The sequence below is a fragment of the Macaca mulatta genome, chromosome 5 (genome assembly GCF_049350105.2).
Source record: "Macaca mulatta isolate MMU2019108-1 chromosome 5, T2T-MMU8v2.0, whole genome shotgun sequence".
Classification (NCBI taxonomy): domain Eukaryota; kingdom Metazoa; phylum Chordata; class Mammalia; order Primates; family Cercopithecidae; genus Macaca; species Macaca mulatta.
The window spans coordinates 164,352,216-164,380,133 of record NC_133410.1 but is presented as its reverse complement, the minus strand read 5'-3'; the positions used below and the strand labels follow the sequence as shown (position 1 = coordinate 164,380,133).

The following is a 27,918-nucleotide window of genomic DNA, read 5'->3' as shown; positions in this document are numbered from 1 at the left end:
TGAATTGGATATTGGCACCAAAGCCTTTCAAGGGGGTAGATACGTTAGTATTCGTTAAGTCAACTATGAATGGATATGATAACGTCCGTGTGAAAAAAGAAATATGTTTCTGGAGCTAAGCTACAGATATTATCTCTACAGCATGTCCTTGAGTACAAAATTTAAGCAAAAGAGGTATTATCCTGATAAAACAGGCTGGACTAAATAATTATAAAGACACATATACTTCAGAATTAATTAATTCTATTATTCAAAGACTGTTTCATTAATTGCCTATTAAATGCTGTGTCTAGTACTTAGAAATTTGTTTTTAAACTGTTTCAAAAAAAGGAAAAACAATGGTATGGTATGTATATACATATATAAGACAGACCTATTCTTAATAATGTATTCAACTGAGAGGCTGTGGACAGACTACTTCCAAGGAAATTGTGCTTGCTATGATGAGTGAGTCAGAGTTGCTCAGCTAACACATAATCAAATAGTCTCCCCTGTTATGATTTCAGTAGCTATTTTAGTGCTCCCTAAAAGCTTAAAATGGAAATATTAGAATGCCTATTTTAAAAGTGTCAACAGACACATGCAATGTACCCTGTAAATTAAATAATAGACAGTAATTTAGTATGTTCACCTGAAAAGGAAATTGATCTAGTATATGTCTCTTCTTTTATATTTCAATCTATGATTCATCTGTAAATAAAATTACAGGCTCTCCCTCAAAATGGGTTACCCTGAGTCAAATAATTCAGCTTGATCTATTGGTGTGTTTGCTTCCTATTGTGTGTTTTCTGCTTTTGCACAAAAAAACAAATATTCATTTTTTTAAAAAAGATATATTCATTTATTCTCAGATATACAGATTGCACCTGTGAAGGTACAAACATTAAGAGATTATACATGATCTCTGGCTTCCTGAAGTTTACATTCCAGTCCATCAAATGGGAATGATAATGCAGTATGAAAACTACTGTGGCTTGGGAAATGCGGTGTCCTATGAAAATAAGAGAGAGGTTAGTTACCATGACTAGGATAAGACAGAGTTTGGAGAGAGGAGTGGCGCCTTCCCAGAAAAGTAATTTTACCTGCAGGATTAATAGCATTTATCTATGGGGAAAATGCTGGAACCACATTCCAGGCAAACAGAAGAGCAGTAGAAAATATGAGAGGATAGCGGGAACAAGATAAATACAAGTTTCTGAAAGCGGTTAAGTTTGGCTGGACTGGGGGAGAGGGAGAGGGAAGATGGAGAAAGAATGAAGGTTTCTATTGTTTTAAATATTTTGACAGTTTCCAATGAGTAATAAAAAATTACTCCATAGTTTAAGCAAGAAAACAATACGTTGAGATACATTTGCATTACAGAAAAAGCACCAGAGTTATAGGATGGAGAAGAGATTGGAGGAGTCATGAAGAGAAGCAGGGAACCCATCCAACCTCTAGATAACGGCAGACTCTCCCAAACAAGTGTGGGGGAAATAGAGAAAAGTGGCAGAATTCCCAAAGCTCAGTATTTGGGAAATAGAATCTAAAGATGTGGTGACTGATTAAAACCAGGGCTGAAACAGAAAGAAAGTCTTTAAATTTTTAGCGAAGAGTTGAAGTCACCATAAAAAATATTTTATTAATTTATGTAATAAAAATATCAATCTTTATATGTGTGCTGGTATGTTAAAACAATGTATGAAAGTTAATGATTTTGTTTTATAGTCACACAGAAAAAGTCCACTTACTTTCTGTGTAATCAGCCTAATGATAACATAAATATCTACTTTTTAGAAAAGCAGTACTTTAACACATTCAACTTGCCCTTAAAATGTATAATTTCAAAACCAGGAGAAAATAAAAGAACTGAATCATAATGTAAAATACTGATGAAAACTTTACAGTATTCTAACTTTCTAGTTTCTTCATTTTTCACTCTCACATTGAAAGAGAAATAAAATAAAATTGTGTATAATTTAAAGCTATGTTAACTAAATTTTATACAACCAAATATATCCAAAATATTATCATTTTAACATGAAATCAATATAAAATTGTGAATGAGCCATCTTCTATTCTTTTTCTACTGTCTTTGACATCTGGTGTATATTTTACATTTGCAGCACATTGCGCTTTGTTGTATGTATGCATGTATGTAAAGATAAGGTCTCACTTTGTCACCCAGGCTGGAGCACAGCAGTGTGATCATAGCTCACTCACTGCAGTCTCCATCTCCCAGGCTCAAGTGATCCTCCTGCCTCAGCCTCCGAGTAACTGGGACTACAGGCGTGAGCCACTCCCCAGCTTGCACATCTCATTTTAAATGCTGAGCAGCCTCATGCAACCAGTGACTGTCCCATTGGATAAAGCAGTTCTGGAACACAGAGAAACACACCTAAAAGGCTGCTTGCTCTCTTACTGTGCTGTAACAAGCTTAGCAGATGGTCACCATGAGCACAGGTTGAAAAAAAAAAGGAATTAATAAAACCATTTGAATCTTTGTTTTGTTATGTAAACATGGCCATTGAGAGAGAGAGAGTTAAAAGCCAGAACAACTGAAAGTTGAAACTTTGCTGATAAGTTGATAGTGGTCAACAAAAGTACTAAAAAGTGAAATATGTATTCAAAAACCCCATATCTCCCAAAACTTTAATCCATTTAAAATAATCCCATTAAATGCTGCCTGTTCAATTTTATTTAAATATCTCTTGGCAGCTACTTCATTTGGAAGTGGCAGCTTTTTTTGACACCAGTAGTTTAGTAAATCCATGGCAGGAGATTGCAAACCAGTTTCCAACTTGATTTAATGCTGTTTTAAGTTTATAAGAAAAATGTCACTATGTAAACAACAGACATTTTGATTAAACACGAAAGTTCTTATTTTGGCTGTTAAATCAATAATGCAGCTGGATTGAAAGTGTTTACATTCCCTCAAAACTGGGCTTCGATTCAGCTAGTATTGCACTGACATCATTTTCCAGCAAGATCTGGCAGCTTTCAGCAGCCAGTTTAGAAATATCCTTTGCAAACAACCACATAATTTTCAATGTTAACACATTTCAAGAAGAGGGTCTCACAAATGCCAATGCTTAAAATAGTATAGTCAATCCAGAAATAGTCTCTCATCTAATGTGTAATTTACTAGTAAAATCTTTTAAGGTAATTTTAACAAGAATATAAGACAAAGGCCTTTGATTGCATTATTTATCTTTTCCACCTGAAACTGACTTTTAACTGTTTCCTATTTTCCCTTGTACAGTAGATTAATTAATATATAACTCATGATAATGTGTCTTAAGTATGTTTTGGTGACAGAACACCTGAAAACCCTGCTACTTTTTCCTAAACATTGAGCTCCAGGTAGAACTTCATAAACACTGATACATTGCTTGATTATATCTACAAACTAGGAATGTTTTGTAAATAGAAAATAAGGCCATATTAAATGTCTAAAACCACAATCACTAGGATATATAGCCATTACCCCCAAAAAAGGGCAGTTGAACAGATCACAAAAGACCATCTGGAGCTTTTCAGGGAACATTAATTTACAACTTGCATATTCAGTATCAGCAACCAGAAGTTAAAGAAAAAATATAATGCCAAAATGGATTCAAGACCCTCCAATAACTATGATTTTATGTGAACTAGAAAAAGGTCACGATGATTCCATTTCAGAAACAAGACACTCTCGTCCAGCTGAGTGAACAAAAGGATTCTAGAGTCTATATTTGAGAGTTACAAACACAGAACTTTTAACTATAGGACCTCAAATTGCTTACCTGTAGAAATTCTCTGACATTAGAGCCCAGGACGCGCAAGATTGTATCATAACCAGATTCTTGGCAAAAGACGAAAAACATCTTCCCAAACATTTGGAGGATTTCTCCAGCATTGAGATCTATTTTACAAGTTCAAGAGTGGAAAAAAAGCATATAATAGGTGAAATATTCTTAATAGAAAGAATGAAGGTAAGTGTTTATTAAAATAATTTAAAATGTCTTCAATTTTTGTGCATGGCAAACATAGATCATATGAAAAAAATCCCTTCAGGACAATACAATGAAATCAGAGAAGACAATGTATAAACATGTTAATGGTGTACATTTGCATTTACAAGCAAAGCAACCAGTTTTTCAGCTTCTATTACAAATTACAAGTGGAGCATACCTAATCTGAAAATCTGAAATTCGAAATGCTCAAGAATCTGAAATTTTTTGGTCACCAACATGACACTACACGTGGAAAATTCTACACCTGAACTCGTGATGGACTGCAGTCAAAACGTTGTTTCTTGTGGAAAATCATGTAAAATATTGTACAAAATTGCCTTCAGCCTACGTCTATAAGGTGTACATGAAACATAAATGAATTTTATGTTTTGACTTGAATCCCATCCCCAAGATATCTTCTTATGGATATGCAAATATTCTAAAATCCAAAAAAAAAAAAAAAAAACAAAATCTGAAAGCCTAAACGTTTCTGGTCCCAAGAGTTGTAGACAAGCGATACTCACCCTGTACTTAATTTTGACCTTTTTAAAGCATATATTTGATATACTACTTCTTTTTTCCAAAAAACACAAATTTTTAAAATCATCAAGAATGCACATGACAATATTTTGATACAAAATAGTCTTTATATAGATATGTGTATTTAATAACTTGATTACATATAATATGTACCCTGGTGTTCTGCTTTTTTCTTAATAAACAATCATTAATATTTCCTAAAACTTAAATTTTCCATATTAATTTTTTTTTTTTTTTTTTGAGACAGTCTCACTTTGTCGTCCAGGCTGTAGTGCACTGGTACAATCTCGGCTCGCTGCAAACTCCACCTCCCGGGCTCAGGCCATACTCCTGCCTCAGCCTCCCGAGTAGCTGGGACTACAGGCACCCGCCACCACACCTGGGTGATTTTTGTATTTTTAATAGAGAGGGGCTTTCACCACATTGACCAGGATGATCTTGAACTCTTGGCCTCAAGTGATCCACTCACTTCGGCCTCCCAAAGTGCTGTGTATCAATTTTAATTGCTATCTTATTCAACATATGAATGCAATAATTTATTTAACCAATCCCTTCTTATTGAAAATGTAGGCTTTTTTCAGTTTTTGACAATATATAGATCTCCGATATGAAAACACATACATGCATCTTAATGAAAACAGATCTAATAATTTCTTTAGGAAAAATTCCTGAAGAGTTTTAATATTTTTAAAAGGCTTTCATGATGCAAAATTATTCTCCAAAAAAGTTGTCGTAATTATCATCACATTAAAAATATGTATGATTTCCCATTAACTCTACTCCATCATTACACTAGATATTTCCATTTTTGAGACTGCCAAATTGGTAAGAAAAAAGTTATTTCATGTTTGTTTCCATTTTGATTGCTAGAGGCTAGATATTTTTCTTGTTAATATTAAATATTTACCAATCTTTTAAATTTTTTTTTACTCTACTATAGATAGCATTTAGTTTCCTAGTTACATGTAGCAAAACTAAAATCCTCATTCTACTGTATCCAAACTATAGCCCAGTTAAAAATTAAGCACTATGGGAATAATAGATACCACTTTGAGAACAACTTTTTCTCCATGAAATTTTTAAAACTTTGCCTTCTTCAGGAAGGTATTTGTCTGTGGTAGATCTCAGTTTCACGTCTCTTTTACCAATAGCTAATTTAACTTGTGACTGCAAAAGAGATTTGGAGAAAACACATACTATACTTGAATAACTGCCATATTGTTGACACCACAACTGACGATGTTACATTAAGTACCAATAATTTTCTTTCCTTCCTGAATACATGGCTTTCTTTTGCAGGAGACAAAGAACTGGGCCTGGCATGGTGGCTCACACCTGCAATTCCAGCACTTTGGGAAGCAGAGCCAGGTAGATAACTTGAGCTGAGTTCAAGATCAGCCTGGGCAACATGATGAAACCTTGTCTTTACCAAAGATACAAAACATTAGCTGGGCATGGTGGTGCATGCCTGTAGTCCCAGTTACTCGGGAGGCTGAGATGGGAGGATCACTTGAGCCTGGCAGGCAGAAGATGCAGTGAGCAGGAGTTAGGCCACTACTGCAGTGCAGCTTGGGTGACAGACCCAGACCCTGTCTCAGAAAAACAAGAAGAAGAACACATTTACTCTTTTCTATTCTCTAAAGAACTTGTAAAAGGAAAAATAAGACTTGGCATAGCCTGAGCCTAACATGATATGTGGATTTCCACCACACAACTGTGCAGGTTGTACAAATGCTCTGCACCACTCACATAACCCTGCGTTGTGATCTTGAACCACGCATTCTTTGAGCTTCTATGTGTAACTTAGCCAAAGAAGGAGAGTTGCATTCAACTTACTGAGGACTTTGCTTGCAGCAGCAACCAAATCATAAGTTTTGGAGTCATCATATATTATTCTGACAAGAAACTGTCCTTCTTCATCTAACTGTGCCTCTTTTCTGGAAAACAAAAACAAGAGAGAGAGAGAGAGAGAGACAGAAAAGTTGAAGTTAAAAAAAAAAAAGCTACTATAGGTATAATAATTGTATAAACAATGGTTTTATCTCTGAAATAGAATTTTTTTTGAGCAAATTTGTTTAAACAGCATCATGTACCTAAAATTCTAGTGAGAGAGCAGAAATGATGTCATATCCCCCTCCCTAAATTAAAATGATATATTTAAGTATATTTTAGCAAGATTAACAATACATAGTACTCTACTGCTCAATACAATACCTGCCATTAAATATAATCAATTAAATAACTTTTGGGTTAATAAATGTTTAGCAAGTTTTTGTTGAGTCCCTATTATGTGCCAGACATTGTCCTGGGTACTAGGGGTACAATATTTAGTAAAACAGACAAAAATCTCTGACTTCTTGCAATACATATATTAAGGGAAGACAGACACAACATAAAATTAATAACTAACATATAATGGTAAGTATTATACTTTGGAGAAAAATAAAGCAGAGCAGAGCAGTGGAGAGCTCACGTACAACAGCCAGGAATGCCTCACTGAGAAGTCGGCGTTTGAGTAAAGTCTGAAGGAGCTCCGAGAGTGAGCCACGGGCAATTTAGAGAGCTTGTGTTCTGGGCAGAGGGAAAAACAAGTGCAAAGGGCGAGGCAGGAGCGTGTCTGGGGTGTCGTAGGACAGCAGAGGCCAATGTGGCTGGAACAGAGGAGGGGGAAAAGTAGCTATCAGGGAATGGGTGGGAGAGGTAACATGAGGCTACAGTGCTTGGCCTGGTTGGACATTGGGATAATTGTCATTTCCCTCAAAGAGGTGAAGAGCTTGAGTGCTTATGACATGAGTGGTGATATAAGCTGATCTAGGTTAAAGGGGTTCACCTGGCTGCTGCATTGAGAATAGACTAAGGGGGTACAAGACAGAGGAGGGAGACCATTTAGGAGGCTGCTGCCAACATTCAGGTAAGAAGTGTTGGTGGGCTGGGCGCGGTGGCTCTCGCCTGCAATCCCAGCACTTTGGGAGGCCAAGGCAGGCGGATCACTAGGTCAGGAGATCGAGACCATCCTGACTAACGTGGTGAAACCCCATCTTTACTAAAACTACAAAACATTAGCCAGGCATGGTGGCGGGCGCCTGTAGTCCCAGCTACTCGGGAGGCTGAGACAGGAGAAAGACATGAACTCGTGGAGCCGGTAAGAAGTGCCTCAAACTCATATATATTCTAAAGGTAAACCCAGCATGATTTGCTATGGATTGGACGCAGGGTGTGAAAGGAGAGGACTCAAGGAGGACACTGAGGTTTTTGGTCTAAGCAACTAAAAGTGTGTTGTCACCAGTAGCAGAACTGGGAAAGACTTATTGGAGGCAGATAGGGGGTCAAGGTCAAGAGCTACGTTTTCAACATACTAAGTTTGAGATGCCAAGTGAACTGATAAAATCTTCAAATACATCCTTAGCTTATTAAACACAGTAGCTCAAAACATACACAGTACTAGTGAAAGAAAATTATAATTGTTTTTAATAGTTGTCATGATTATATAAATGTATTTATTTAGGTAGGATTTGAATTACTTTTCTCACATAAGCATTCAAAGAAGAGGTGAAATCCATTGTTCAAAACATTGCTGCCTACTATGCATGTAACAAAATTGCACATGTACCTCCTAAATGTATGTAAATTTAAAAAACCCACATGGTCAACTGTAGAAAAGAACTAAGTTCCAGATATCATTGCCAATGTTAACTTCACAAAAATACATGGAGCTTGGATGTGAACCTCTTACTCTCAATCTAATTCATCGGAATCCTTGTACGTTGCCAGGAGAATACAAAGGAAACTAACCACTCTAATTAGGCGAGCTTGCAACACAACAGCTCAAATAACTATTTAAATATTGTCAAGGAAGTCGTTAGTCGCTTTCTCTCCTTCAGAAGCTGTGCTATCACAGCTGCCACTCATGACTATATCTGTGTATGCTCAAGGGGAAAATTCCAAATGGTGGTATGTCTTATATCCATACCTTAGTATGCAGATAGTCTTAAAAACATCCTCTGTTCTTCAGAGCACATAATTTATTTGCCTGCATTTATTCATATTTTTTTAAACATGTTTTCAGTAAGCACACAGATCTGCATTTCAGAGCCCAGGATTTACCAGCTAAATGAACCTGAGCAAATCACATGAAGCACATAAGCATTAAAATCTCTCTTTTCTGGCCGGGCAGGTTGGCTCACGCCTATTATCCCAGCACTTTGGGAAGCCCAGGTGGAGGATCCGTTGAGCTCAGGAATTTGAGAACAGCCTGGCTGACATACCGAGACCTCTTCTCTTCTAGAAATAAAAAAAAAAATTAGGCAGGCATGGTGGTGCAAGTCTGTAGTCCCAGTTACTTGGGAGGTTGATGTGGGAGAATCTTGCTTTAGCCTTGGGAGTTGAGGCCTCATTGAGGCGTGATCTTGCCACGGCATTTCAGCCTGTACAACAGAGCCAGATCCTGACTCAGGAAACAAACAAACAAACAAAACCTCTCTTTTCTGAAGTGGGAGCAACAGATAATTCGCCTTTCACAAGAGTAAAGAGATAAAGTGTACAAAAATATATTCTAAGCAGTTAAAGCACTATACATATTCCCAGTGAGTATAGTGCTCCCCATGTCTACTCAAACAATTATAGCACTGTACATAAAATATGAAATTCTTCTCCCTTTTTCCAAACATAAACAGCTGTTAAACAAGAGCGACACAACTCTTCAAAGACCTCAAGTCTTTTTAATACCAAAAGTCAGTGAGATATCAAAAAATATGAAAATGTAATAAACAAACATTTTCTTATCCTCTGATAAACGCTACTGTATATTTTCTGCATTCTAATTTCTAATTGTAAAAATATATATAAAGTACAGGAAAGGAAAAACTAAAAAAGAAAATAAGCCTCCACTATACTGAGATAATCACTGCTAGTATAATTTTCAAGTTGTTCATGCTTTAATATACTTATATATAGAACATACTGCTTTAAAACCTCCTCATTTGAGTGCATATTTGATGGATGTCTTTTCATATCATAATTATACTTCTATACCATGGCTGCATAAAATTGCATTGTAGACATATTGAAGTCTTGGTAGGTAGTTAGATACTTTTATTTTTTCCACAAGTATAAAAAAAGTGACGAGTGTCTTTGTCGCTTATTATACTTCTACGTACAAATAGAACAAATTCCTAGGAATGGGACTAATGGTTTAAAGGATATGGATACCCTATGTTTTGTCATTTTGCTATTAACATTTTATTATGAAACAACACTGATCTATAGATTAAAATTTTGGAGACTCTGACAGAACATTCTAATCAAAGATACAATAAAGTAGAAATTTATTCATGTTTTCACCATTCTGTTTCTTCCAATTGGAATAAGTCAAATCACCTATATTTCTGTAATAAATGCAGTTTATTTGAAAAACTCACCAATCTCTAGTAACATAAATAAACAAGGTACAAGCAGAATCCACAGTCCCTCTGTGTAAAATAGGGGAACAGCCATTTCCTCAGAAATCCCCTAACCATGGGTCAATGCATTCCTCCTTTCCTTTCTCTCTCTTTATTAAAATAAGCTCCCTTATTGTCGAAGTTTTACTTCCTGAAATGACCAGTGTCAATGCTCCCTGGTAGGGACTGAAATAGAAATTAAACAGTAGTACACGGAAGGAAATAATAATCTTCTTTTAAAAATTTAACTCTGAATTCCTTTGAATTATTCAAAGTACTTAGGACTCTATTTACATCTTTGGGAATGTGGGGCTACCCTTTTTCTTTTCCTATTTTTCTGGTGGAAGAGCTTTACCACAAATATTTGGATGCCTATTATCTCCCAGCACTTTTCTAAGCACTTTTAATATATCAACAACAAAAGAGATAAACATCCCTGCCCTTATAAAGCTTATATTTTAGCTGGCAGATACAAGTAATAAGCAATAAACATGATGTATAACAAAATGATATAATATGTTATAGGAATATCATATTATCTTATATCAAATATCTTATAATATGATATAAGATGCTATAGGAAGAGGTAGCTCAGGATAAAGACATGATAGTGGAAATGTAAGTGGAAGGGGCTGGATGCAATATACATATGAGGATAATATACATACATACTCATGGTAGGCTTCATGGGGACAGCGACATCTGAGCAAGGACTTGAACAGGAAACCTCCGTCCTTACCACCTTACACCTAACCTTTCTGGGGCCACTTCCTTTCCTTCTCTAGCCTATTCTTCATCTTCTTTCCTTTCAGGGGAAAAGTTAATTGGAAATATTGCAAAAGTTAATTGGAGGTATCACAAACTCTTTAGTTTGAAGTAGTTTAATACACTAAACTGAGATGGAGAACTTAGTGGAAAAGGAATAATAACTAAGAGAATTAATTTCAGACAATATGGCCGTGGAAGCTAGTAGAAATTTTGAATCAACAAAGCCTTCTCTGTTGTCTCTCAATTATCAACACAACTTTTCTTTTAACTTTTAGGTAAATTTATATATAAACAGACTTCATGCTGTCAAATGTTTTAGCCTCCAGAAAGCACTGAGATATGATAATAACCATTTCCCAGAACTCTGCAAAATATAGCTGTCACTGTTCTTTGAGGAAAGGTTTAATGGCTTCCCTTTCCACATTGCACACTTCTTTCTCTCCTTAGCTTTAGAGCTGTTTTTCCATCTGCTACCTAAAGTCACAGAGGGCAACCAGTAAAAGTAAGAAAAGTCAGGAAGTAAGCTAATATGTAGATTACATAAACAATTTACATAATTCAAGTAATATTACCTCATTATTCTCCATCCCCCACTTTGCTATCCCATAACTTTTAAGTTCTTTCCTCAAAAGCAAAGGCAAGAATAGCACTTCTAATAATTTAAAATTTATTTTTGTGATAAGTAGAATTTATATGGACTTAAATCATCCAAATTCAGCCAAGTACATTAACCAAATTTTCTAGACTCAATCATTCTTTCAGAATTATTTTTTGAGCTCCAGTTTTGTTTAAATTGTTGCATTATATATACATTGTTACATTATTATTGTGTAATTATATAATTACATCACAGGTCAATTATGCAATTTCCTTATTATTTAAATTATACTGATTTTACATGTGAGAAAACCCACAGGTTTCCCTGAGAACCACAGTTTAAGATTTTCCTGAAAATTTTGGACACACTGTCATTTTTTTCAATGCTTCTTAGATGACAAAAAATATCATATAAACTATAAGTAAATTGGATTAAACTGTGTTCAAGAGTGCTCATCTATCAAATAATAACCAACAGCACTACAATCCTCATGCATCCTAGTTTGTGTTACATTCTGTTGTTGCTTACTATTATTATTTTTATTTTTAAAAGCCCTACCGAATCCCAAGTGAACATAGTCTTTCACTATTTTCAAATACTATGACTTGCCGTATTTACATACCCAATGACTCTGCTTGGTTTAAGCATTAAAATTTTCTATTCAGTGGATTACTCAATGAAAGAGATCAGCAGACAATAATAAATATTTAGAGAGGTTGAAGTTTAAAAACACTTTCATTGGCTAACATTGGCAAACCTAGATAAAGAGAAACTCCCTTGATTTCATCTATGTCATAAGTCATAGTCTTTCCTCACACAGTATGGAAAATAAACAACTAAGCCAATCCCATGTGCAGTTTGGGCAGATTCACCTCTTGGTGTTTCATTTCCTCATCTGTAAAACAGGCTAACAGCAGCAGTTACCTCCGGTCATTGTGTTGGTTAGCAGAATTAATCCATGCAAAAACCTCAGGATAGTACTTCTCGCACACTTAATGCCTGATACTTCCTCTAACTGGTATATTGGAGAAGATGAAGAAAGGGAAAAAGGAGAAAGAGGAAATGGCAAGTGGAAGAAGAGAAGGGAGGAATGACAACAAAATCTTAGTCATTTTTATTCAGAATCAAACGATTAAACTAAATATGTGCACTTAGTATGCAGATTCGCTGATAGAATTTACTAACTAAAATAGCCAAGATAAAACAAGCTTTGTCTCCCCTAAGAGCTTTAAAAATAAAGATCAAATTCTCACCTGGGAGCAAAATCAGAAATAATCACATTCTTGGTATTTCTAGCCACAATAACTGTTTAGAAGTTGAATGCGTATAAGTGAAATAGTTTCCCAATAGCAGTCAACTTCCCACTTACTCTTATTTGCTGGAATTTAAGCAGATCCTTTATTTATACTAATTACCTTTCCACAAAAAGGTAGTTGGTATTTTTATAGTGGGGGTGTTTGGTAAGTTGGGATTTTTTTTTTTTTTAATGTAATTACTGGTGCCTAACCCAGGTGCCTGGAACTGCGCATGTGCTTAATACAGGTATACATGTTTAAAAATTAGTGAATGAATGAATTAAATCGATTTCCCCATATATTTCTAAGCTCTCTACAAAAAAACAAAACAAAACAAAACAAAAAAAACAAGCAGTCAAACATTATTGACAAAAGTCCATCATTTGCTTTCAAAATTAAGAATCTTTTTAAATTTATTTTTTAAAACTAGGTATACAATTTGTCCAAAATGTCCAGGTAACATTTCTTATAATTTCACATACAAGGCGATATTCCTTAACTACAATATGTGAACACAGAGAAACTGAATTCATATTCTGGCGTTGAGCTTCTGCTACTGTACATTTTTAGAGTAAGTTAAGAATATGATAAGACTGCTATATTTCAGTTAAAGAAGTTTTCCGTGGAGTATTTTGAAATGGGAGAGCCTGAACACAGGCATGTTGAAAACATAATCTCAACATAAGGTCTGCTCTTGGGCAGAAAAGGTCAATCAGGATCAAACGATCAAACTGACCAATGACAGCTCCAAGACGCTATTGATCCCGTAAACAACACTATCAGAACACATGCTGTATCAAAAAGCAGTATGTAGATGTCGTCTTGATAATAAATCCTAGAACGGTCCATTGATGTGAGCTGAAATGGTACCATAATGTTGCATTGTCCCCAACCATTATTAAAACTAAAATCCCCCACTATAAACTGTGGATAGGAACTATATATAACATCTAAAAAAGTAAAACTTTATATTCTTTTTTTATAAGTGGCTGTGAAGCATGAATAGCCTCTGAGTTTTCGATAGCCTAATCTAATGATTCTCAGTAAGCCTGAACCCCAGAGGAGAGACTCTAGTTTGAGGGAGCTTTCAAGTGGAGAGACAGGCCCTTTAAATCCAGTAACGGCTTCATGCCTGAACCCCCTTTTAGTTGGTAAAGGTCAGTCCTTTCATGTCAATGTGTTCACTCATCCAAGCACTGTAAACAGTAACAATAAATGCTCTCATGAGTAACACCCATACCTTAGTTTTAGGGGAAGCAACAACAGTCTTGATACATAATTGCAAGTTTCTTTCTGTGACCAGCCTGACACAAGAGACCCTTAATGGTAATTTCTCCAATTTTGAAAACATATCCACAAAACTTACAAACCTTCGTTTGAGCTGCTGAGCCATTGTCAGCAGCTTTAACAGACAAATGAATTTACTTAGACACTTGTGTGTATGCTTTATGTCAATTCACCTTTAAAAATATTATTGTCAGAAATCTCCTGTACGCATGCTTGAACATTCCAAGAAAAAAGAAAAATCAGCAGGTAGCACTAATACACAGAAACATTGCCCATGTCCTTGCTAAATTGGTTGTCTATAGGTCTTTCTCTTTGGAAGAAAACATATAACATGATAATTATGACTTTATCTGTGTTCAAATCCCAGCTCTAATAATTAATATCTGAGTGTTTGAGGCAAGCTTTTTTTTAAGCCTCTATTCTCTTATTTGCAAAATGAGGATAATGAAGGAATCTATTTTCTGTGATGGTAATGAGGATTAACTGAGATAATGAGTATCAAGCATGTAGGACTGTGACTGCAGAACCATATGGTATGTGTTTAATATACGTGACATATTACATTCAAAATAGCATGACGTGGTGAGAGCCCATCTGGTTTTCAAATTTAATTTCATTATTCTAAACATTGAGCTATGGTCTATGACACTGACTTTAAACAGCACCACACATCCCTGCCTTTTAGGCACTTGCTAAAGGATTTAGTCATGTCCTGAATTCAATCTAGCAATTGTCTTTTGACGTATGAAATCGTCATTCTAACAATAAAGTTCTTAGTCCTTCCAATATATCCACATATGACATGAGAAAACATAAAGGAACTCTGACCGTTCCAAAAGGAAGTGCTGTTATGTATTGCTACATTTCTGCACCTTCTGCCTTTGCTGATATAAGAAATGTTTATTTTGCACAGCAATGTCACTATTAACAATTACAATGAACAATTACAGTTAGCAATATTATAATGAATACTTGAAATGTGTTAAGAGGGTAGGCCTTAAGCGCTCTCACTACAAAAAAAGAGGGTACCTATGTGAGGTGATGAATATGGCAATTTGCTTGATTACAGTGATTATTTCACAATGTATATGTACATCAAAACATGAAGTGCACCTTAAATATATACAACTTTTATTTGTCAATTATATCTCAATAAATCTAGGAGAAAAAGAAATGTCTATTTGAAAACAGCTTTTATTTAAATAGTAGTTGAAGATGTCACCATGCTGACATAAATTCTGGTTGCAGAAAAAAATCTTTGATAAAAATAGGTATGTGCTCTATTCTTTGGAAATGAAAAATGTGAAAGATACATCATTCACATATAAACATCCATATTTTTATTACAGAAAGAGAGCCTGATATTTTATTGAATATACAGAGAGAGGGAGAGAGAGAGCACTCTAGAAAGAGTTATGGAGGCTAGAGTCATGGAGGATAGACATTAATCAGCAGTACAAATACTTAAGTACAAACTCTTGGATTATATCACTGTGACGGAAAAGGAAAAGTTTGGATGTGAGAGAAGGTTCCCTTAAGAAGTGACATTTGTTTTGACATCTCAAAGCTGAGAGGTGTTTACATTTACAGGAGGGTTGGGGAGGGTGAAGAAAAGGAGACCATACCAAGCACAGGTGTTAAACGGACACATTTAAGGCTCAGTGTGGCTGAGAAAGTAAAAACAGGCCAATGGGGCCGGAATGCTAAGGGTATGTAGGACAAGTTGAGTGAAAGGTTTCCATGTTTGGGTTATCTGAAGATTGACCACAAAGAATTTCAATAAAGTTAACAATTTCATAATTCATGATTCAACAATGAAGGGGAAGTAGACCAGAATAAGCAACAGAACCAAAGCCACGGTAACAAGGAGGTCCAATAAATACTTCAGAATGTCTACTTTTAGCTGGAATAAAAACAACTTTAACTTCACTATTTTTTGATATAGTTTGACACAGAAAAAGATGCTTCATTTTGCTAGACACAAACAATAAAGATTTTTTTTTCCTCCCATCATTTCCTTTTTAACGAACAAGGAGGCAAAGGAGAGAATAAAAAACCTGCAAGTACTCACGTCTGCTGAGCTGTTACCCTTGGATCTAGCCAGTTAGATTTCTTTATAGCATTCATTTCCTTAAGTGTGTTTTCCTGTTGATGTCTGCACAGCATCAACCCATAACTATAGTTTTCCAACACATTAAAGAGAAACATTTGCTAGAGGCCCTTATTCTGGAGAAAGGCAAGAAAGTAGAAAGGACATTGTTCTTGCAAATCATAACAATGCTTAGTAAATGTTTGCCAAAACTACATCTGGGTATATTAAGAGTGAGAATACAGATTTTCTGATTTCTGATGTTCACTGTAATGTGCAAAGATCCTTCTGACACACTACATTAAATGATGTGCTCCTCTGATTTTTTTCAATTCTCTAAAATTGCAGAATGCAAGGAAAATAAAGACTCCAAGACCCAGTTTGACTTCTGGGGAATACCTCAGATCATCAGAACCAAAATAAAACTCAAAAGAAACACCCACAAACCCCCTGAGATCAAGTGATGACCCGCCTTATCACCTAGGTGCCTGCCATGCTGCTCCCAGACATGGTCCAGGTTCTGGAAGAGTCCTGTGCAAAGAGCTCACTAGCAGGTATGTGATGGAGTATACACATGGGCATCCAGTTCCAGTCACAAAAGATAACTTCAAACATTACTGAGCTTGTCAGCCAACATACAATACAATGCAATGCTTTCCTCTGTATTTCAGGTTAACTGGCAGATCCTTCTACAGAAAAGGATCCTGATCCTAACAATGATCTGGTTTACTGATTTCCTTAGTCTGTATATTAATGTGTTTATTTGTACTGAGGAAGTTTCTGGGTAAGAAAATAAATGTGGTTTCATTTTTGTATGTATACTACATTAGTTCCTATTTCACAATTGTATCTTAAAAGAAGCATTAAACCTGGCACCAGAACAACAAGGGCTGAAGTTCTGACTTTTCAGCTTCCCATATATAATTCTCTGGGACAGGAAGTAATTACATATGGGAATTAACCTCTTGGAAAATCAACTTTGTTATTTAAAAAAAATTGAGCCATAAAGTCCTTTCCTCTTTCAAATGGATGTTGTAGCAGTCAATCAAAATTATAAAGAGAACAAAACTTTGGAAATTTGAAATTGCTTTATAATATAAAGTACACTTACTACTTTAAAACATACATAGGCTTATTCCTACTTAAGCAGGTCTACAGAAAGGTATATAAGTTTAAATCACACCTTCATAAATAAGAAAATCTGAATAAACATGGCAAAACATGGTGATGTGCTCTTTTGTTTGTTTTAATTTGCTTTGATACAATGGATATTAAGAGCATATGTTGAATTTCAAAACAAAATAATGAAAAATGATGATGATGATAACGATTACTTATCCGAGAGTGCTAAAAAAAATTTAGACTGATAGAATATAGACTGCAATAATATTTTTTAAAGGAGGGCTTAATATCTTTCAAGTAAATTGGGGAAGTGGAAAGTTTAAAAACTCTGATTCTAGAGTAAAATAAAAAATAATCATCATTTATTAAGATATTGTCAAGAACTATGTTAAGCATTTTGCAGACATTATTCAATACATTACATCAACTCTAAAAAGTATTTTTTTTTCCTTTATGCAGTGGAGGCTTGGAAAGTTTAGGCAACTTGGAAAGTCCCATAACTAGTTTATAGCAAAGCGTTTCCTTATTTGAACCATAATGATTAATTTGTGATTAGCAAATTTAAAAAGACACATTAATTTCAAAACTGGAAGCATATGCTATCCAACAGACAAAAGGTTCCTATATTTGAGTTACAGGCAGGAAAATAAAAACAAATAATAAGACTAAAATATCATGAAATCTCTAGAATTTTTTTTGAAGGTAGGGATTACATCATTGCTTTTCTATCCTCAGTGCCTAAAACGCTGACTATGCTCATTAAAGATAAACATTGAATCTGATTAAGCCAGGACAGCATACTTTTTTTTTACAGACTTTTAATCATTTGGGATTTTTCACTGTTTTGGATCTATCTTCATAATTTGTATGTTTCAGTGAGGTTAGAAAATCTAAAATTGGGCTGGGCGAGGTGGTGCATATAATCCAATACTTTAGGAGACCAAGTCCAGAGGATCACTTGATGACAGGAGTTTGAGACCAGCTTGGGCACATAGCAAGACCTGTCTCTTACTGATCTTCTCTGCTGCCACCCAGAAAAAAAGAAGGAAAGAAAGAAGAAACAAAATCTAAAATTAAACCCAGTAATTTGACGCAATGATGAGTTTAGTCAGAGCTGATGGAAGGATAACAGAGATGGGAAATCAAGTATTCAGGTGTTTTTCTAGGGTATATCACTCCTAACTTTATTTATTTTCTACCCTGATAATTTATTTTTGTCATTACTTAGAAACCATAGCCTCTTAAAAGGACTGTCTGAATATTGAAAGGAAATCAACAAAACAAACTTTGAAATAGATTCAGAGGTCTCTTGCTTTTTCACATTTCTTATGGTCTAAATCAGAGGTCTGCAAACTATAGCCCATGGATCACATGTAGCCCACTTTGTCTGCTTTGGTTGGTTGTTTGCGTTTTCCTCCTGCTCCAAGAGCTCACAATGGTTTTAATATTTTTAAGTGGTTACATTTTAATAGTTATATTGATTCCTACATAATACCCTCAATTTTACCTTGGCCTGCAACACTTAAAACATTTACTATCTGGCCCTTTAAGAGAAAGTTTGCTGGCCCTTGGTCTAGACAATTTTTCTTCTTCTTAAGAGGAATTTAAAACTTTTGTGAAATGGTTATATTGTTGGTAAGAGTGTAAGTGGATACTGAGTTTACAATGAAGCATTTTTGGCCCTTATCCACTTAGAATTTTCTGTCTGCTGTCTGGAATCTGTTACTTGGGGTTTTATTTGTCATTAAATGTTTGGCATCTTTTTCCATCCTTTCTCATGAAGGATGGATGGCCATTTCCTAGTGAAGCAAAAAAGTATTATGTAAATTTGTATAAACATCATTTTAGATAGCTTCTCAAAGACCAAAAGAAAAAATAAGAGTTTGGTACTTACTGAGACAAAAACATTTTTTTTTTCCTCCTATATTCAATTGCTTATAAAAAGTTAAAACTGAAAGCATCTTGGACCAATGACTGCTGTAATAGTCCCTGAAGCAGAGGGTAGGGGGGGGAGGGGGAACCAGAATCACCCAAGGAGAATTCTTCAATTACACTCCTCCAGGTTCTCCTCCCCTCTCCCCAGGCAGCAAGATTCTTTTCTGTGGAAAGCAAATGCTCTTCCAGGAAGCATTTAGTAATTACTCAGGGGTATTGGATTGGAAACCAAGGGGCAGCTTTAATCCCCTCAGTGCAGAGAGTTCAACCATGTTCTCTAGCCCAGACACTAAACCACATCCAAGACCAGCTGGGGTCCACCCAAAGATGCTTAGACAAATAAAGAATCAACACTAACACCTGGATTACCAACTCCAGTGTGACTAACAGTTTTTCCCTTGCAGGGGCATAACCTTGAGGCAATTTTATAAGAAGAGACCCATATAACTTGTTTCATTTTTACCAGAAAAATTATGTTGTGGATGATTGGAATTTTTATTATTTAGACAAATTATGAATACTGTTGGAAGCTACTTAAAGATAAATTAGTAAGTTAATAAATAATTTTTTTAAGTAGAATGGAACAATATTCCCAGCTTGATTTTGCAGAGCTAAATTATCAGCAATTGAATCTTTACATATTTGGACTTTCTCTGGGAAAATATGAGCAATATAAACAAATCTCTTGATAATTTTAACTTTTTAAAATGTCTGATACATTTCCCTATAAAGTATTATTTTTCATCTCTGTATTTAACAGTGATCTAAACTGATAATGGCTAGGATATACAATCTAAATCTGGTTAAATTACATAATGACTGTTTAATCATAATAGCCATCTTTTATTCTGCTCTAAAAATTCTAAGCATATTCATTGTCATAGCATATCTACCAGCACATTTGGGAATTTCTATCTTACAGATGCAAAAGCATCATATGGAGGATATATATATATATAGCATTTATAAATGTACAAAGGAAGTGGCTTAAAAATAATTCGGTAGTTAAGTTATACTGTTAACAATCTTTTTTTGATGTCTGCCTTCTCAATATCTGTCTACTAAACAAAATAAAAATTATAATGGTATTAAGATGGCCAGAAAATTCAAATCCCAAAGTAACTCTTGGTGCCTATGTTCTCATTGGATTCGACCACATAATTGCCAAATCTCTGCTTCTGTTTATAATATGTAGATAATATGCCCTGTGGATAACACAAATGGTTTCTGAAACATGAAAGAAATGCTCAGTGATACAGATCCTGGGGAAAGAAAAGTTAAATTTTAGTGCTTAATATATAACCCTGGTCATTTCTATGGAAACAGGTAGTTATGAGAAATCACCATCATGTAACTGCATAATAAGGCCTATTAGAATTGATTGCTAATAATTGTAATATGCTTAGGGAAAAAGAGCATGGAAGCCTCACCTACCTGAGACAACAAAATGAAATCAGTAAGTACAGGAAATCAGAGTCAATAATAACAGTGTATTCCCATCTACCCACCCAGGTAACCCTTCCTTCTAACTTTGTTGCAAAGATAGTCTGACTGTTGTGCTAATATGAAAACCCATAAATATGGTTTTGGAGTAGCTAGTTGGTGGTGGTCGGCTATTCCGTAAGTTACATGCAAATTTTATGAGAGTGAGAAGGAAAAGGAGAGAGAACTTTATTAGAGTGAAATAGTCAACCTGCCTGCAGACATGCTGACCCGTGAGTCATTCCAACAGGTTTAAACCCTCAGGTGGGTGTGGTATTTCCATTCATACCCCCAGTACTGGGCTCAAAGCTCCAGGACTAAAATTAGAATGCCTCCTAGAACTGTAAGTCTTCAACACAGTAGAAAAAAAAAAAGGCGGGCGGGGGGGGGAGGGGGCGGGCAGTGGGATTTGGGGAAAATGAAAAACTTCCAATTTTCACTTAATTTAAAAATGAATAAATGCGCTTAATTCACTGTTGCCCAAGAAATAATCTCCTGCGTGTTTTAGCATACCAAAAAGGCCTAATTTATGCCAGGTGTGTAAATCATAAAGAAGCCGAAGTCTTCCATTTGTTTCTAAGGCCTCCGGGCGCAGGAACCTCTCGGAGGCCCGTGTGCTCCCCCGGGGCTCTGTCCGCGTGGGAGCTGCCCGGCCCGCTGAGTCTGGGAGCGCCGGCAGCGCGTTCCCACGCTCAGGCCGGGTTGGGAAGCCGTGGTGACCCCTAGGGGCTCCTTTCCGCGGTTCTCGCCCTCGCAGCCCCGCCCCAGCCGCCCCTCCCCTCCTGGTTCCAGTCCCAGAGCGTGGGAGCGCAGCTGCAGCGGGGAGCGACGCGGGGAGGCACCTCCAAGGATGCGCGCCCGCGACCCGGCCAGCCGGCTGAGGACCAGGCGAAGGGCGGGGGGCCTCCCACACTGGGCGCCGACCTGGGCCACAGCCAGGGGAACCGGCCACTTACTTGATGTCTTCCCACACCTCGGGGCCGTAATTGCGGATCACCAGCAGCTCCAGGGCGTGATTCACAAATCCGTACTGCGGGGACAGGGAGAGACTTGAGCGTCAGGGACCCAATGTAGCTGAGAAGCGGCTTGGGGGCGAGGCTGCTGCCTCTGCTCCCAAGGCGTTGGCTTAACCTTTCACCCCGCCCCTGACTCCTCTCCCTTAGGGGTACTATGTACCGAAGGGGTTGGATTGTGGGGGCGCAACCCCGCAATCCCTGGTGGATTCTCCCCGTCACCATCCGCCCCACCCCCACGCTATCTTCCCACCCTCCTCACCTGTCACCGCTCCGGGAGAGGCTGGGCATCGGGGGCAGCGCGGGGACGCGAACCCGGAGCCTTCCCTGCCGCCTGCGCTCAGCCTCCCACAGTGGTGGGGCCGGCGAGAGCCGGGAAGACCCCACGCCTCCGTCGCACCTCCCCTTCCCGAGCTCAGGAAGCTGCGGTGTGGAGCGGCGAACCCGCCTGGGAAGCAAAGGCACCGATCGCCCCCGCCACGACTCGCGGCGTTCCCACCTCCCCTGCCTGGGTGCGGGCAAGGAGTGAGGCTGCTCCCGCTGCCAGCGGTGAGCTGCCAGGGCCCCCGAGCCAAGCTCCGGCTGCGCGGTCAGTTCCCTAGCTGCCAGGCCGGACGAGGAGGGGTGAGGTTCCGGCCGCACCCGGCTGAGAGCACTTACCATGGTGTCTGCACCGGGAGCCGGGGAGGCAGCCCCCAAGCAGAGGCACGGCCGAAGGGACCCAGGCAGCGGCGGCAGCTGCTACAGCGCAACCGGGCCGGGGAGGCAGCATCGAGCTGGGGCAAGCACAGCCGCGTCGGCCCGCCCTGATTGCCACCTCTCCCCGGCCAATGGCGAGTCGAGCCGCAGGGGGCTGGTCGGTGCCCCCCCGTTCTTCAACCAATAAGGGACAGAGGAGGGAATTCGGATGCTCTCAATGCTGCTGCGCTACAGTGCCTTCCCGCCCCCGCCTGGTGACAAGGCCTTCATTTGAGGCCGTAACAATGACAGTGGAGAAGCCCCAGCAGTGCTCCTTGCATGAATTCTGGAGCGCAGGAAATGCAGCTCTTGTGGACCTACTAAATGTATTATTATTCAGAGATCTGCCCTCAGTGGTTAACACAAGCAAAAGGGGCCGGGCATGTTTATTGTGTGAGCGTGTATGCGTGTACTTTGCAATGGACAGACCTTAAAAGGAATATCCTCCGTTGTTGATATCCTCATGCTTATCTTTGCCTTGCGGATAAACATTTCCTCTGTGACTTGGTCCCACAACAGTTTATAGCAAATTTAAAGCTAGTAATATTGAGAAAAACACATTTTTACTTCTAGTCAGTGAGACTAGTTGAGTGGACCACCAAAAATTTTCAGTAGTGTAGTTTGGTGGGCATCATGTTAAATCTAGTCCTGCCCTTTACTAAACTGTACAAGATCCAGCGATGTTCTAGGCTTGATCCCAATGGCACACCTTTCCCTACACCATGTCCGGGAGCCATAATTCCGGGGAGTTTGTAATACTCTAGAGCGGGCCTCTGTTGCTGTTTCTCAGCAACAGAGGAACTGGAAAGGGACCAGTACAAAATTCACAGACTTTACCTACTCTACCTGCAGCTTACGTTCCACCAGGCCCTTAGGTTAGTTAACGCTCTGAGTCCTGCCATAGAGAGAAGATTAGAGGAACAGGAAGTGGCAGCTTATTAAAGCTATTTGTACGTGAGGTATATAGATTCCAGTTGACTTTTAGGGCAAGGTCAGAAGTGAGGTCATCAGTCTAAACTGGACCTGAGAAGCCAGATGTATTCTAAGATGAGAATAGTTTGTTGTGAGAACAGTCTCAATATGGTTAGAGAAAAATGTCAGAACAATAAGATTGTGCTGACATCAGAACCCGGAGAGCTATGATGAAGGAAACTGATGAAGAAATAGCGGTATATAGCAAACAAGCAAAACAACAAATTACTTTTAAAATTTCCATCAATGGTGGAATGAGTAAATAGATTACAGCCTTTTGTACAATCTAACACCTTGTTTTAAACAACTATTAAAATATTAACCATTGTTTAACAACCATTAACCACTAATTTTGAACCATTAAAATGGCACATTAAACAACCATGAAAAAGCAGGAGGGTGACTAGAACATGATGATGCAGAGAAGTATTGTCAGGTTTACAAAAAAACCACATGAATGAAATAATTTTCCATTCTTTAGAGGTAGTGCACAGTAACGTGCTATGTGTGTAATAACACAGGCACATACATGTTGCTGTAAGAATAATTGTCTGGGAGGAAACACAGGAAGTGTTGATATGGCTACTGTCTGTAATTAGAACCAGTGACTGGAATAGCCATGACTCTTACTTTTTATAACTTTCAGTATCTTTTGATTGTTTTTCTACATAGATTAATTTTGTTTAGTGTTACATAACTGAATTTTTTTTTAACTTTTATTTTAGTTTTAGGGGTACATATGCAGGTTTGTTACATAGGTAAATTACATGTCTTGGCAGTTTGGTGTGCAGATTACTTTGTCATCCAAGCACTAAGCATGGTACCCAATAAATAGTTTTTTGATCCTCACCCTCTTCCCACCTTCCATCCTCAAGTAGGCCCCAGTGGTTGTTGTTCCCTTCTTTGTGTTCATGTGTACTCCATGTTTTGCTCCCACTTGCAAGTGAGAACATGTGGTAGTTGGTTTTCTGTTTCTGTTAGTTCACATAGGATAATGGTCTGCAGCTCCATCCATGTTGCTGCAAAGGACATGATCTCACTCTTTTGAATGTCTGCATAGTATTCCATGGTGTATACGTACCACATTTATCCAGTCTACCATTGATGGGCATCTAGGTTGAGTCCATGTCTTTGTGTATAGTGAATTCACATATGAATTCACATATATTCACAACTATTCACTTTGTGAATTGTTTATTTCATTCCATGTGACTAGTGCTGCAATGAATGTATATGCATGAATGTGCCTTTATGGTAGAATGATTTATACTCCTTTGGGTATATGCTCAGTAATGAGATTGCGGGGTCAAATGGTATTTCTGTTTTAAGTTCTTTGTGAAATCACCAAACTGCTTTCCACAATGGCTGAACTAATTTACATTCTCACCAGCACTATGTAAGAGTTCCCTTTTCTCTATAACCTTGCCAGAATCTGTTGTTATTTGACTTTTTAATAATATAGATAAAATCATTTTTAACTTGTTAAAAAAATTAAGAGAAAAAAAAAACTATGTCTCTTATCTGTTCATCTTTGAGCATCAAACAATGAACCCATGCTCCCTCGTTTAGGGTATGTTGTGGTGTCCTCCACCTTAAACTTTACGTAGGCAAAATATAAGGAGATTGAATTGTTCTCTGGGAATGAAAAATGAGGAAAGCTCACTTAGAGAAAGATATGAGAGGAAATGAATAATTAGCATTTCTGCTGATGTTCCTTTCTCTCTCTTTCTGTTCTTCTACCCTCACTTTTCCTTTTGTCCAATGACTTTTTGCACTTATTGTCGTTTTTGTCCAACACATTTTTGCATTTGTAAATGTTTATACTGTTTTATTTCCAATTGTCTTACATTCATTCTGAATCTAAAAGAAGTTCTAGACACTAAACATTTGCTGACTTTTGCTTGGCCCACAAGATATTACACACGCTGTGATGCTCAGGGACAGAAGGATGCCTGCCAGCTACAGAGGATCTCAAAAGGGGGTCACTATGCTTCTATAAAAGCTCCCTACCTATTGTCACCACTGCTGGCCAAGTAGCATAGGAATCATATCAGGTAGTAAATTATGCTGTATTCTCTGAACAATGCATTGCATTCTTGTATGTATGCACCAAGCTGAGGAGAAGCAGTTAAAGATGAAAAGGAAGAGCTTAGGGAATGGCTTAGCCAGCTCTAAAATCAACATGAAGATCAGTCTAATGAAAGAACAATAAGTAAAAAGGCAATATGTGGTTTTCAGAAATGTCAGCTGAAGTGACTCACATTTTCAGCTAATAAAAATAAATTACTTTGGTAAGTTAAGTATTGTAATCATTGTTTTCAAGGCTTTGCCAGTTAATGTGAAAATTAGAAACCTTTGATTAAGGACAAAGGAAGCACATATTTGGGGGTGTTCCCAGGTCTGTGCGTGTGTTTCTCAAAGCTTTGGTGTTTTGACAGTTTTTTCTATCATGGAACCATGGCTTCCATTTTTGGATCATTTTATGGAGCAGTATGTTATTTAATTTCAACTATTTCTTATACAATGATTTGCTTTATGTTCATGTGCCTCTTTAATCTCTGTGGGTAAGAGTCCGATATTGATTTTTTGTGAAGCTTCTGCTGCTGATCTTGCTTAGTCACACAATAATCACATCTGTTGTCCTGATTTTTGCTAATATAGTCACTCAATACTTCAAGCAAGGAATTCAGAATACTTAGAAGCAAAGAGAAAAGCACATTCTAAATGACACATTCTGTGATGTGATTCTAGACCAATAGAGCAAAGAGAGATCTAAGAACTCAGATTCCTAAAGAAGTGACACTCAGATTTATTGTTCACTTGCCAATGAACTGTAAGTTTTGTCATATGAAAAAGGTAGTATTGAATATTAAAAGAAGTACTTTTCAAAATTACTTTTTTCTACATCAAATTCTTTTAATATTTACCTTGCCATCAGAACTTATAAACAAAAAACATTAGTCATGCATACATACATACATATATATATGTATGTGTATATATATATGTATGTATGTATATCCGTTTCTTTATAGGGTTTAAGTAATTATGTGTGAAAATTAAAAGAAATTAAAAGAGAATTAAAGATGATGCTTAGTATCGATGTTATAGTAATTAAAAGAATTAAGTTAAATAAACACATCACTATATCATACTGGGAGTATATGAAATTAAATAAAAATGTTTTATTTTCGAGAAAAGCTTTTGAATACCAGATTGAGCTCTAAAGTTATGCTTCTGAAGTCAACTTGATTAAAATAAAAACTAACTTGTTCTTACCTTGTTTATAGCCTAAGCTTGTACATGGCTGGGAGAGATTATCTTAACCTTTTTTTTTTTTAGTTTAGTAAGGATAGATCTACCATGATTATGTCAAAGATTGATCAACTTTGAGTATTGAAAGGTATTTTGGAGGTCATTTAGTCAAACTTTATTTTCCTATATCTGGAAACTCGTTATGAACTTGTTGGGGAACAGTGAAAACTTAAAATCTTAGCCAAGAAGTATAATTAGTAATGAATTGATGTCCTCAGAAAGTTTGGAGGATATTAAGATGCCCATTGAACTAGAGCTAAATATATTTTCTTTCCCATAGTCTCACCCAGTGGAAGTTGGAATCTAGATTTCAAAAGCTGTCCATAACTCTCAAAAGCCTCTAGATACTATATTAAAATATTGTTCTTCTCTAGTCTATGCTCAAACTACTTATTATAAATAAAAATAGAAAATAGCATGGAATAAGAGCCACTAATTCAAGTATTTGGTTGCTTCTTTTTGCAATTTTATTTGATTTTAAAAACAAAAATTAGCTATGGGGACAGCTTAGTGTAGGAGTTAATTGTACAGATTCTTTAGTCAGACTGCCTGTTTTTCACCATTGGACAAGTTACTTAATGTATTTGAACTACAGTTTCCTCACTTGTAAAATAGGAAAAATAACAGGTCAATATACTCCAGTGCTGAGAAGGTTAAAAATATTACCTGCCCCACAGGTTTGCAAGTTTGATGCTTAAAGCAATGATTGGCAAAGGACTTAACATTCCTCACAGACTGTTAGTTAATATTGTTTTTGAGGTGGTGGTTGTTATTGCTGTGTTGAAGTCAATGATTAATGAAACTAAACCCCTTTTGTCCATCTTATATAAATGTAATATGTCCACTGACAGTGAATGCATAGTGAAAAGAGCTGAAACATGTCAAATTAAAAGATCTAGATCACCCTTGTCAGTTACTTGCTTGGCAAGTCAACCTGTCTGAGCCTGGAACTTCCCAGGCTCAGACAATGGAACTTCCCATTTTATAATGGTGATAGCATTGCCTGGCCCACCTTGCTCAACTAAGGTACTAAGAGGATCACATGAGACATCTTTGAAAGCTTCTTATAAAATTTAAAGGACTACATAACTCTGTTACTGATCATTTGGAGTTAGTAACAATAAGTCACGTATGAAACATGGAGGGACAACTGACAATCTGCAAGAAAATCTCTTGCCTACATCGACTTTTCATGTTCAGATTGCTGGTTTTGTTGTTGTTTTTGTTGAAAATAAAATACAAATCTAACTAGATTCATAACATACAAGTATATTATCAGTTTTCTAACAAATATAGCATGAGTAAAACTAATGAAAAGGAGGTAAATTGTCCATTAATATGTTTATATAAAG

The 27,918-nt window shown here is 37.0% G+C and overlaps 1 protein-coding gene across 2 annotated transcripts in view; it reads right to left on the bottom strand.

Moving 5' to 3' along the window:
* The window catches only part of GUCY1B1 (guanylate cyclase 1 soluble subunit beta 1), a 48,559-nt gene extending 26,235 nt beyond the window's left edge, over window positions 1-22,324 (bottom strand). Inside the window, exons 1-4 of one of the 2 annotated variants that reach the window (XM_015139385.3) lie at window positions 21,804-22,324; window positions 21,485-21,558; window positions 6,351-6,451; window positions 3,765-3,883 (exon numbers count right to left, since the gene is read on the bottom strand). In XM_015139385.3, the coding sequence (XP_014994871.1) occupies window positions 3,765-3,857 (93 nt within the window). In that variant the 5' untranslated portion in view covers window positions 3,858-3,883; window positions 6,351-6,451; window positions 21,485-21,558; window positions 21,804-22,324. 2 annotated transcript variants of the gene reach the window in all.
* Between the last annotated feature and the right edge of the window lie 5,594 nt (window positions 22,325-27,918).